The following is a 13,316-nucleotide window of genomic DNA, read 5'->3' as shown; positions in this document are numbered from 1 at the left end:
TCCACGAGAGGCAAGGCTGACAATTAGCATTAAAAAGGACGTGGATATTCCCCTGGGAAATAAATGGGGCTGTGTTCTTAATAAAGGGGCAGGAAGAAGAGACTCTGTGAAGGAAGAAATCGTGCAGGCTGAGTACCTTTGATTGGAAAAGATAAGAAAACTGAATTAAGATCTTAGTCCTAGATGACGAATAGGACAACACATGAAAATTTTATCCCACGTCGGTTTTTTAAAAATCCCTCTCGACACATCTGTGTGATCAATTTACAATGTATTCCTATCGACATCCTTGATCTGTTAGTTTCGAAGTCCTCTGAGAGAGCACACTTACTCGCTTGGAACTTTGTGTTATTGTTTGTGCTTCGAATCAGCTGAAATGCCTTTTGAAATCCCACTGCATGCTGGGTAGGACTGTCCAAAGACTTGACGCTGCTGACGAAGGTGGACATTTTCCTTTTTGTCTCACTGGTGGCTGGAGACAGGAACGTCTTATAGCACTGGTCGAGTGAGCACGTCCTGACCGTGTCGGCCACAGTCAGCACAGAGATCTGGAGGACACAAAAAAGAAATCTTGTTATCTTATCATTTGAAAGTTTTTGTTTGTTTCTTTGTTTTTTTTCTTAATTCTGGAAAAGCCCAAGAACTGAGAAGGCCTACAGAACAGTTTCTGAGAGTTTAAAAAATAAATGTTTGGAGGCATAAATCTATCCAATTTAAAAGGATTAGTTAAATCCTAATTTAATAAATCCTAGATTACCAAACCTAAAGGACTGGTAACGGGGAGGGACTCTAGAGTTTGTTTTTTTGTTGATTTGTTTGTTTCAAGATGAAGTCAGCAGTATGGTGTTCTTCTATAACATTAAGAATAACTGTTGCATGCAGGGAAAAATCTTAGCAAGTACTAACCATCTTGGTTTTCCAATTGGAGGTGGGGGTGAGGGTAAAGCCACAGAGTGTTTTAAGCGACTAGATTAGTCAGTAAAACCTTAGGAGCTGAAAAAGTCAAAATGATGAAGCACAAAACGTCCACATGCAACAGATTATCATTAGCTATAAACACACCTGTCTCTGAGGTATCCTAGAGATTAGGACACCTCTAGAAGCCTTCCCTTATCCCACACTTCTCATAAATGTTGAGATAAAGTTCAGCCATCCACCAGCATCAAGCCCTTGTCCTTTTCCCCCCCTCAGCACACAACTTCCAGTGTGAAAGTCACAGCTTATTGGAAATCTTACCAGAAGCCATGAAGGAAGAAGCACAAGACTTGGCTTGGTGGGGGCAATTGTAAAAGAGATTTGGAAACCAGAGTTGGTAGCTGCTTGCTCAAACAAGAATAAAAACCAAACCAACTCTCTTTTCCCAAAGTCATTTTAAATATGGATTTAAAAATATAGATCATAAAACATAAAGTACTTTTTGAAAGGCATTGAAGGAAGATTCAGTTGCCACAGGGGTCACTGGGGTAATGGTCACCTTATCATGTTCATCGATGGCGCTGAGGATGACCCGGGCAGCATCCTTGGCGATCTGAAGCTGGGTGTCCGTGACAGAAGCCCCATGGTCCAGGATCACTACTATGTGCTTTGACTGTGGCCGGACCGTGGAGACGTAGATAGGTCTAGAAGGGGGAGAAGCTCTCTGGGGTCAGTCCTGGTTTAGGTAAAAAGACCTCAACCTACACAGCTGTGAACACTACAGATGTGCAGGCATTTGATGTCCATGTGTTTTTCCAGGGATGGCACAAGGATGGAGAGATCAGCTGGCAAGGAGAAATGGTATTGGTGCACTGAAACACTACCTTGAGACAATAGTAAACATAGAACAGGGACTGGTAACTTAGGTCTTCCAAAGATTAAAGCAACTGGGAGGAGATCTTAAGAAGCAAATTCAGTTGGTGGAGCATGTGACTCTTGATCTTGGGGTTGTGGGTTCAAAGCCCACAATTGGGTATAGAGATTACATAAAAAATAAACTTGAAAAAAAGGGGGGGCAGCAAATACTTTGGGGGGCTGGCCTTTTCAACATACTTGAAAGGCAATGCTCTCAGCTGTGTGTGGTGATACTGCTCAAGGTTACCCAATAGTCAGCTACAGAAAATGGAACTGGTGGCCCTTCGGGCTGCAGAGACCGCCCAAGAGGGAGAGGACGGTCCACTGGCCCGTGCCACGTCCTCCTCTGCAGACGTACAGAGTGGGGCTGTGCTAAAAGTGAGGCAGACTGGGATCCGTGAGCACACTGGGCAGCCTTCAATAGCAGGTTTGGTTTGTCTCTACCAGACAAAGCTAACAGCTTAAGAGAGCCCTTTCCTTTCTGTACTAAAGGAATTCACACAGGTCAGCCACCAAAAGGCCCCTTATCTGAGCATTTAAAACCATGCCATCAAATTTGTCCAAGCCTGTGATAGCAGCTCTCCTTGCCAGGTTTTTGTTTGCCAACATTAAGAAAAGGGGGTGGAGGGAGGGTGGGGAAGGTCCAAAGGAGAAATGCCTCCCATCAAAAGCAGGCTTCAGCTAATGTGCAGTACAGGAAGGCTTGTGAGAGAGGTTTAATGAGGTCTCTATTCACAGTTCTAAAGCTGGAACAAATTAGGGGGAGCTTAAGAAAGCAAGTCAGCCTCAAGAGAATTGTTTAGAGACACCCCTAAAACCTAGATTTTTCCATGAAATGTCAGATGCCAGTTGAGTCACAAAAGCCTGGGCACAAATTAAGAAATATAGGCAAAGTTCAAAAAAAAAAAAAAAAAAAGAATCTTTCAAAATCTGGCCAAGTTTACACTTTTGTTCTCAAGCCAAACGTCCTCCATTAACCCTGAAGTAGCACCGTACTTTCACTAGTCAGTAACATTAAGCCAGTAGGGAAACGGAATAAAAGAATCCAGGAGAGATGGCTACAGAAATGAAAGAGAAACCAGAAAGGAAGCAAATCTGACTATCCCAACACGGACAACCATGTCAAATACTGAACTCTGCATGTCTTCCAGGCAAGGTGAGTGAATTAAAAAAACAAGAAACAAAAACAAAAACAAAAACAAAAACAAAGCTAGCATATCTCCTTTCCAACTCAACCCATATGAAATGAAAAGCAGAATGTGTTCACACTGTCACAATAAGTTGTTAAAAAACTGTTTTAGAGGGATGTATAAATAGTAACATTAAATGTAAAATCAGGGAATCAGTTCCCACAGCATGATTTGTATCCACGGGTTCCTTTCTTGTGAGCTCTGAAAGCCCATTCCACATTTCAAAGGATGTAGAGAACTTGCAACAGTTAAGTCAAGTAAAGAGCTGGGAACAGCAATCTATGAGGGGAGGAACCTGGATTACTACTTGGCCAAGGGAAGACAGCCTTGAGGGTTGGTTTAATGCAGATTCAGAGTGGATATGCATGAAACCTTCCAAGTGGAGGTGAGTGCAGATGATTTGTGACAAGGCCCTGCTTGTCCTTCTGGACTTTCCCTCATGGGTGATTCATTAACAGCAGCATGCCAGTCAAACTATCTTCTTAGAAGTAAAGGCAAATTAGATGGTTCATGGGGTCTCTGGCCTCTCCTTAGATGAGCCAGACTAGACCCAAGGTCATGGCTTCTGGTCTAGTCTCTAAGACACTGAAGTCTTCAACCAGGATGTCTAGAGAGGGAACAGTAGAAACCATACCAACAACACAAAGATCTTTCTAGGAAAAGCACAGAAGAGGTATTTTCCCTGGGGAAAATTTTAGACACAATTTAAAGTAAAGATAAAGAGAGGCTAAAGGGGTGGCTAATTCAGACTCCAAAAAATGGCATGAAAAACGAACATCTTGCACTAGCTTCAGATTTTCTGGCATCAAACATCTGACACTGTGAAGGGAAGCTGTAGGGATTCAAAAGGGAAGTGCCTTTGCCTAAGGGGTTCTGTAAATTGATGAGTCTTGTCATACAAATGAGCTCACCATTACCACCCTTCTGGCTAAAGGGTACACACTCCACTCATTTCCGTGAGAAGAGCAAGGATGTTAACCATCTTCAATCCAATGTGTTCTGGACAACCTTAAAACTTCTAGTAGCTCAGATTGCATGTAAATTTCAAAAAGACGGCTAAGCGCATTGTCACAGAAAGGAAAGCTGGGAATCACAAAGTCCACTCTGAGACAGGCTATGAAGTCATGTAGGGTGGCACTTTAGAGAAAGGATTATCATTTCTGTCTCATCAAAGATGCCTGAAGCTCAAAACAACCTGGGCGCCTCCAACAATTTAATTTCTTTAGTGAATATTTTGTTTTCTTTGGCTTGTTAGACAGCTTATAGACAAACTCTGGGCTTTATCATTTGCCCTTCCTAGAGTTTCCATAGCCACATATGCTCAGTGGTGAAATCATTTCAGAACAAGTTCCTGAAATCACAGCTTCGAGGCAGAACCATGTATGTAAATGAGGAGTCTCTATTTCACACAGATGACTCTTAAGTAGTAATTAAAACCTTAGCATTTAGCAAGCAAGTCAACATACCTACTGCGATGCTCATAGCTGCCCTTACACCGGAACTTGTGTGCTGGGAAAACAGTGAAAATTCCTTCTTCCGAACTGAAATATTGCCACTTAATTCCAGGGTTGGATTTCAGGTTGTCTGCAAGAACTGGAGTGGGGAAAATGAAATATAACCACCAAATCCACAGGTGCAGGCAGGCACCACTCCTTAGGCATCTGTTTTGCATAAACTGCTTGTAGTATGAAGAAATCCCACTAGATCTAAGGCTGTAAATTTTCCACTAAACATTTTCTTTCTGCTCCTTAAAAAACACCCATGAATAGAGAAATGTAATGAATGCTTCAGTCAAGCGAAGCTATTATTCTTAACACTGCATGGTGACACTCTATGTCCTGGAATATTTTCCCAGCATGAATGATTCATTTGCACTAGCCTCTCCCCTCAGTAGGTTGGTCCCTGTTGGACCAGCATACACTTGCTGGCTTGGGGTACATTCTCTAATTGTGGAAAAGAGTGACATTAAAGGGCTAGTCTCCAGAGGGACTAGACCCATGACCTTGACCCCGTTCACTCCACAATGAGGAAAATAGCACAGATGGTACTTGAAAGGTCAGAACCACCATCATTTAGTAATAGCTTACAGAGTGATTCTAATGTGCCAGCCAGTACTGGGATCCAGGCTTTCCTTCATGTTATCTCATTTAACCCCTAAAACAGCTGTATGATGAAGGCAGTATTATTATTCCCTACTTTGGACTTTAGAACATATGCCTAGACGGGCGCCTGGGTGGCTCAGTTGGTTAAGCATCCAACTTTGGCTCAGGTCATGATCTCAAGGTTCATGTGTTTGAGCCCCGCATCGGGCTCTGCACTGGTGTTGAAGAGTCTGCTTGGGATTCTCCCTCTCTGCCCATTCCCCACTTGCACACTGTCTCTCCCTGTCTCAAAATAAATTAAAAAACTAAAAAGAAAAAAAAAGAAAATGCGCTTAGAGAGCTTAAGTGATTTGTCTAAAGTCTCATCAGTAAAGGATCATGTCGGGATTCAAGCCTGGGTGTCCTGGTTCCTATGTTCTTACCACGCGGTATGGCCTCCCTTCCTATGTACACTGTATCCCGCCGATGCCACTGACGTGCAGCAGGAATGACAGCTACCTTACCGCATGCAGTCCTGTCCCCAAACCTCCATGAAGCCTTGCTTATCCTCTCCCTTCTGATGCCCTTCTGACTCTCTTCCCCACTAAATCAGTTACAAATTATACACTCACTATGTGTACGTTACTGCTTTACGTGCTGCAGGATACACACAGTTGAGCAAAAACCAAGCCCTGTTGCAGTAACTGATCCACCAGAAGACTTACATAGCAGGTCATGGGGCGCAAAGCAAGGGGAGGAGGAGTCTGGGCAAAGGCAAAGAGAAAGTGCGACGCACATTTGACAAGAATGTATAGAAGCTCTGACCACCACGCGGCCACCCTGGAGTCTGGTTCAGAGGTCGGCAAACTCTTGCAAAGAGTCGCAGAGTCAAGAACTCTGGCTTTGCAGACCAAGCAGTCTCTGTGGCAATGCATCCGACTCAGCAGCTGTAGTGCCACAGCAGCCAGGACACGGACGGCCGTAAGTGTGAGGGTGTGCCAATTAGAGTTTATTTACAAACAATCAGCGGCGAGCTGGATTTGGTCAGTGGGCCTTCAGTTATAGTGCTGGTCCCCTGACTGCACTGTGTGTGATATGCACTCCACGGAGGGCCTAAAGCATGGTCAGTGCCTCACGCTTTCAGCGATTACCCCACCAAACATACACTGAGAAAGTGCAGCGTATTTTATCCTCACAAAAATTCTAGGAGTAACAAATTATTATCCTCAAGTTACAGACCAAGAAGCCCTCTCAGAGTTTCCTGGCCTCCCTGAGGGCTCCCCGCGGACAAGACCGCAGTCAAGCACGCATGACCACAATGCCGGTGCCCGTCCTACTCTGCCAGGCAGAGGTCAAGGTCAACACCTGGACTCAGGCGACCATGCTCTCCCTGGAGACCTATGGCTGAGGTGAGTGCATGTCAACATGGAGGCGGCTCTTTCTCTGGGGGTCTGAAGCCTTCGCCTTGATCTCATGTTAGCACTGGTCTTGAGGCAGCCCTGCCGAGCCGGCAATAAAAAGGCAAACACTGCCTTTGGAAGTAAAGCTCAATGACCTCATTTAAAAGTAACATCTGTAACAATAAACAGGCTACAGTGAGACTATTAAAAGGGGAGCCAAGGAGAGGGAGAATGTTTTAAAAATAAATCAGAATTCATACAGTGCATGATACATTTAGTCTCCCCACAAAAGATCATTTTGGTTCCTTATAATCATTCAGCCACTAGAGCGTAAGTATCAGGCAAGGTTCCTCAAACCCTCCTGCTGAGAACTCCTTTGGCATCTGATTAAATTTCATCCATTATTCGGTACTAGCAGAAGATGATGGATATGATGGTAATGAGGACCCCAGGGCCCAGCAGCAATCTATCACTGTGGTGTGAACCCCAACTGGGCCCCTCTCTGACCAAGATGTGGAGGTGAATAGAGGCCTATTTTCCACACAGGCAACCCAGAGGCAGCTTCCCCCATTCCTAGAAGTTAGTGAGGTGTTGGGGCCACTGGATAACTTGGGCCGGGGTGCTGCATGCTTGCTCTTTCCTCAGAAATGCTGGACACTGTCCAGGAAAAGGCTGGGCATACGTCCAACCTGCTGGCCCATGATGCACAGTGTCAGGTTTTAGGCTATCAACGGGTAGGACCTGTATTCGTCTCAACTGCTCTGCACACCTAACTCAGACAGACACATGTGAAGGTGGCAGTAAATGGTTTCTTCTTCCCTGGAGCTTCTGCCCAATTGGAAGCTACTACAGTCTCTGAAATCCTCCAGCATCTTACCTCTCCCACCTTCTGGTTAGAGTAATTACTTTTCCGGGTAACTTTTCGCTCCTCCATCCCCAGAGTCGGAGATCCTTGAGGACAAGTTCTGTATCAGAGTCACCTCTGTGCCTTGAGCAGAGATGCCCAGTTCTCTTCACATCAAGGTGCTCCCTCCGTGAGAGCTGCAGGGTTGAAGTGTGCAGCATACAGGCTGGGAGCCTCTGCTCAGAAGTACTCTTTCTCAGCCATCTGTGACACGTTTGTTTTAACCAACTCTCTTCTAATGCCAAATCCAATTAAAGATCGATATCATGACTCAATCGATATAGAGCAAGGATAATGATAACGGTTGACACTCTGTTCTCCCAACACCACTGCCAGCATGACAGGCACAGAAATAGGTAATTAGAGAGAGAAAAAGCCTGCTTGTCTGATGATTTCGGGAGATGATACATGTCAAAATATATCAACTGTATGTTCCACTTGTGAAGTTTATGGCCTGTCAATTATGTCTCAATAAGGCTGATTTGATAATAAGACAGTGAAAGTTTACTGAGCATCGTACAGACCAGTTTTACACACAGTGCGCCGATTTTCATAATTACTTTAGGAGTTTGTTATTATACCCGTTTTACAGATGCTGAATGAACTTGCTCAAGGGCAGAGTCATGATTTGATCTAGGTGTGTCTGCCTCCAAAGCCACATGCTCTTTCCAGAGCACGACAGTGCCTCTATGAGGTCAGTGAATAGAGGCTGAATGCATTGGCAATCAGCAGATTGAAAAGTCTCTTGAGAGGCAGAATATACAAATGTTGGTGTTTCTCAATCAAAATAACCAGCTGCATTAGTGTGTAAATATACAATGTGAATAAATTGCAATTAAGAAGGCACGTGACAGAAAGGATAGGACAATGGCAAGAAGACTTAAGCTAATGTGAGCATTTAATCTTGTGAGAAAAAAACAAATGGCTGAGCTGCTAAAACTGGCCCACACCAGCTGAGCAGTCCAATGTCACGGGGTTCACCACTGACCCCATAGGCTGGCTTAGCTGGAAAAGGGCACAGACACATACTGTAGCTCAGAAGGCAGAGTCAAGCTAATTATAACACTCAGGACTCTGAGTGACACTAAGCCATTAAAAGCATATTTTAGAGAATAGAGTTTTTATGCAGCTGAGAAACTATATCACTGAGACCTCTTAATTATTCTGTAGGTGTTCACCAGATTGGAGGGGTCTTTCACTGTCAATTTGAATAAACATAAGAAAGCCCGTTGGACACAGGCCCAATGCTATTTTGCACTATTTAATTTGGGTTGGCACTTAGGAACTAGAAGAAAGATGCTGATAAATCAGAATGGACTGGGAATAGGAAGCCATGGATTTTGGTCCCATCTCTAAGACTGGCAAGCTCTCTGACCTTACATCTACTCACTGTACAGCATCCAAAGGCATCTTTCTAAAATGCAAATCAAATCCCAACATTGCTTTGCTGAAAACCCTCCCAAGGTTTCCAACTGTGCTACAACTCGCATTGCATCCAAAACTGATAAGGCCCTGCACCATCTGGCCCCTTCCTACTCTCCATACTCACTTTATATATACACGTATACGTATATATATACATATATACGTATATATATACGTATACATATATATACGTGTATATATATACACGTATACGTATATATATGGACAGTACATATATATATAAAGAGAGAGAGAGGAGAGAGAGAGGAGAGAGAGAGAAAATGAATCTTAAGCAGACTCCAGGCTCAGCGTGGCCTCAGCCACATGACCCTGGGATCATGACCTTAGCCGAAATCAAGAGTCAGACACTCAACTGACCCCACTCCAGGCGCCCCGCTCTAACCTCACTTTTACCCTCTTCAACTCACTACACTGTACGTCAAGAGCTACATCTCTCAGTTCGGCAAATGTGCCAAACTCTCCACACAAGGTGATCCTTAGCCCGGAAGAACTCTTTTACCGTCTCAGAGAGACCTTCCCTGACCGCCCCTCGCCCCCACCCCCCACTGCAATTATTATCCTCTCTCATAGCTTCCTGTATTTTCCTTATAGCAAAAGTTAGTAATGGTCAGTGTACTGATTTTGTGGCTATGTTTCAGGTCTGTCAGGCAGACTTGCCATAAGCTCTGTGAGGGCAGGAGCAGAGTCTGGAGCCAAGTTCATCACAGAGCCTGGTGCCTGCCTCGTTTTAGGAAGCACTGAGTCGCTAACTGCTAGATGAACCAGTGAATGATGGCCTTGGCCAAGGCTCTTCACCTCTGCCCCCAATGAACTCTCACAATGTCCTCATCTCTAGTCTCTACGTGATGGATTTGGATGAGGTATTTCCATAGATCCTTTAGAAACCAAACAGAAGTAAGAAGGGTAACGAATGAGGGTCAATAGGAAGGAAGGAAGCGCAAAGATTTACAACTAGAAAGAGCAAATTTCTAACGGACTTTGATCAAGTTTATGCAAAAAAAAAAAAAGGGAGGAAAAAATTAGTATTCTTACTTCCTAGTAACTTAGAATAACTTGGTAGTCAGTACTAAGAGATGATTATTATTGACCCAAGAGTAAGGAAAATGTCCAAATAGGACCAAGAAACATTTAGACAGAATGAGAGAGAAAATTCATATTGGCCTTTAACAAACAAGGGGGTTCCCATGACAACTCCTTGTTCTTTAAAGGCAAGCTCTGTTCCCCAGGTCACTTTCTGTGTAGCTTTCAACAAATTTACTATTTTTCTCTCATAGTTCCTATGTTAATTCTAGCAAAGACAATTTCAAAATACCCAATGGCTTATTTTTCTTGAATCACAACACACAAATCGTTGTCGGAAAAGCAGCTAAAAAATGTTCCTTTCCTTGGGGCGCCTGGGTGGCTCAGTCGGTTAAGCGTCCGACTTTGGCTCAGGTCATGATCTCGCGGTTCGTGAGTTCAAGCCCCGCGTCGGGCTCTGTGCTGACAGCTCAGAGCCTGGAGCCTGTTTCTGATTCTGTGTCTCCCTCTCTCTCTCTGACCCTCTCCCGTTCATTCTCTGTCTCAAAAATAAACGTTTAAAGAAAAAAATGTTCCTTTCCGGGGTGTCTGGCAGGCTCAATCGCACAGCATGCGATTCTCGACGTCAGGGTCGTGAGTTTGAGCCTCACATTAGAGGTAGAGTTTACTTTAAGAAAAATGTGCCATTCCCCTTTATAGGCGTTCTTTATTTCCCATTTATTGAGTCTCAAGATTTGTCTGCATTCAGTGTAGTATGCTGTCTGTGGAGAATTCTAACATATGGGCTCCAGATCCCATGGCCCCCAAATATTTCCCTTCCAATTTCACCATCTACATCTGACCAATTCTTCCATCAGCTTCTCTAGTCAAAATGAAACCATGTCCCCAAACTCCTTGACTGCCCTTTTTAATGCTTAAACCACCAGGCTGATGAGAAATAGATGGATTACAAACTGCTTGTAGTTGGGCTGTGACTTTGGTTTTTCCTGATGGTATTATCCACCAAAGGTAGAAACACAAAGAAATTGCTCTGTAGTAGAAAGCTTGTTGCCTCCCACCTCAAGGAACTCTGGCCTTTCTGATGCCCAGCCCAACACTACTCAGCTAAATACACAAAGCTATCTACCTCCCACAGCTTGCCAAATATAAGATACAAGAGCTGTCCTAAATACACAGAATGGCAGGCAGGCAGGCAGGCACACACACACACACACTTCCCCAAAAGACCAGAAATACAAAGCACATTTCAATAATATTCTGTGCAACAGCAATCATTTTGGAGGGGAATAAAACAAACATTTTTAGGACTCCAAACCAAATTTGTGGCATTATACCCTGTATCACACCTTCCAGTTCCTACTCCTAGCTCCCTTCTAGAGCATCATTTTACCACATATTCTGGAGGGGCCATATTTCATGGACCCTCAGACACTGTTTATATGTTCAGGAGTGGTAGGCATATTGAGTATTTGGTCATGTACCAGGCACTTTGCTAAGTCTTTTATACAGATTATCCCAGTTAATTCTCATTACAACCTTTTGAGGTAGGTTTAATTTAACATTCAGGTAACCAAGGCATATAGAGGTTAACCTTTCAAGTGTCTGACAGCTAAGCAAGAGCCAAACAAGAGTTGAAGGCTTCCTGTGGAGCTTTACCAAAGAGATATTATTATTCCCATTTTAAGCTAAGCATATTCTGCCTCAGGAATGGAAGAGTGACCCTAAGCTCTGACCCCTGAATGGGCTCCAGGCCATGTATCCCAGTGATTCTTCCACCACAATGACCATGCTAGTAAAAGGCCACTGCCAAACTTAATGACAGCTGACCCAGCTAATCCCACTGTATTTACTTCAGTCTAATATGAAGGAGAGAACATCCTCAAATCTCTGGTTCTGCTCCAAACTCACAGTTCCTTGTATCCATTCTAGGTTATCTACATAATGCAAAACTAACCATTCCACTCTGTCCTTGATTCAGTTAAGACAGCCTGGTCATGGGCTCAGAGAATCCAGAATAAACTTCTGGGGCAATCTAGGATCAGTGTAGGACTTACTACTCTATCCCCTTCCTTTTAATAGACCATACCCAGAGGACCCAAAGGACCAGGTGATCTCCAAACATTCATGGAAAGGGTAGGAGAAACTTTGAACAGAGTTCTCAAAGCCTGGCTGATTGTCACAATCAGCTTTTGCAACCTACGGATTCCCAAACTTTACCAAGCCACCATTTTGAGTGGCCAGGTCTGGGCTGGGTTTTTTGACAAAGCACTCCAGGTGAGTCTGATGACTGGAACAACTGGACCAAGACATTTAACTCCACTGTCCCATCTGTTTCCTTAGTTCTACTTTCTTCCTAGACTGACTGTCCTCAGCATATAAACATTTTCAAGTTTCCCTAACTTAAAAAACAATGAACTTTCCCTAACTTAAATGATTAGCGATAGCAGAAACAATAGAACACTTCCTTCATGCTATCTCTTCCCTAAGTTATCAGAGACCTTTCCCCTTGTTCGCAGCCAAACAACTTGGAAGAGTGAGTGATCTACAAAGATTCTCTGCTTCTTGCCGTCTCATTTATCCCTCATCTAGCCATTTTGCTTATGCCATGGCCATCTCTCGACTGCCCCCTCCCACTTTTGGATAACATGTAATAGTCTAGTCCGGTTTTCTTTTTCTTCCAGGCTAACTACACTTCCGTCCACTCTCCACAAAGCTCTCTGGCTTATGCTGCTTAAGTCTGTCAGCTTGTTGACTCCAAGCTAAAAAGCAAATCAAAACCAAACCCAACCAAAACCCAACTCCTCAGAGTAATATACAAGTGGTTAAAAACTAGCTTAGTGTTACCTTCACTTCCTGTTACTTACTCCCTCTTATACAATGATACTGATTGTGCTGGCTGCACTTTTTATAGATTTCTAAATGGGAAATGTACTTACCACATGCATATCACCAGGATAATTCCCGTTGTCTTTTGAGACTCAGCTCAATCTTAGAATCTGGGCTCAAGTGCTCCAGGGTACCTTTATCATTATAGCACTTAGCTGTATAGTAACTGTATTGTCTGTTGATCTTCTCCTTCCCTTCACTCCCCTCAATAAATACATATATACAACTGTTTTTAAGCTTTGAGAGTAAAAATTCTGTCTTGATTATCTTGGTGTCTGCCACAGAAACTAGCATATATAGATGCTACCTGAGAGAAGCTCTTTAGGAGGAAGTACAAGGACTGAGTCATGGTTGGTTCTGGATCTCACGCTTCGGTGACATGTAAAATGAAGCTGCTGTTAACTGACACATGGAACATGGAGAGGGAAGAGGCTGGCTTGGAAGAGTCTAAGACATGGGTTTGATTTTAGACATAAAGAGTTTGAAATGTCAGTAGGCAGATTACAGGGATGGAAAAACCTCATCTTAAGCGGTCTGTGGTAGGAAGCCCATTGGATTA

General features: G+C 43.7%; 1 protein-coding gene across 2 annotated transcripts in view; it reads right to left on the bottom strand.

Moving 5' to 3' along the window:
• Positions 1-13,316, bottom strand: part of CACHD1 (cache domain containing 1) — a 214,365-nt gene that overhangs the window by 53,938 nt on the left and 147,111 nt on the right. For both annotated transcript variants that reach the window (XM_043575177.1, XM_043575178.1), the window contains 3 exons: positions 4,487-4,613; positions 1,475-1,619; positions 332-548 (listed from right to left, as the gene is read on the bottom strand). In XM_043575177.1, coding sequence (XP_043431112.1) covers positions 332-548; positions 1,475-1,619; positions 4,487-4,613 — 489 coding nt within the window. The remainder of the gene's footprint in view (positions 1-331; positions 549-1,474; positions 1,620-4,486; positions 4,614-13,316) is intronic.

Source organism: Prionailurus bengalensis, chromosome C1 (assembly GCF_016509475.1).
Source record: "Prionailurus bengalensis isolate Pbe53 chromosome C1, Fcat_Pben_1.1_paternal_pri, whole genome shotgun sequence".
NCBI lineage: Eukaryota > Metazoa > Chordata > Mammalia > Carnivora > Felidae > Prionailurus > Prionailurus bengalensis.
The sequence above is the reverse complement of the archived record's forward strand: the minus strand, read 5'-3'. Positions and strand labels throughout refer to the sequence as shown.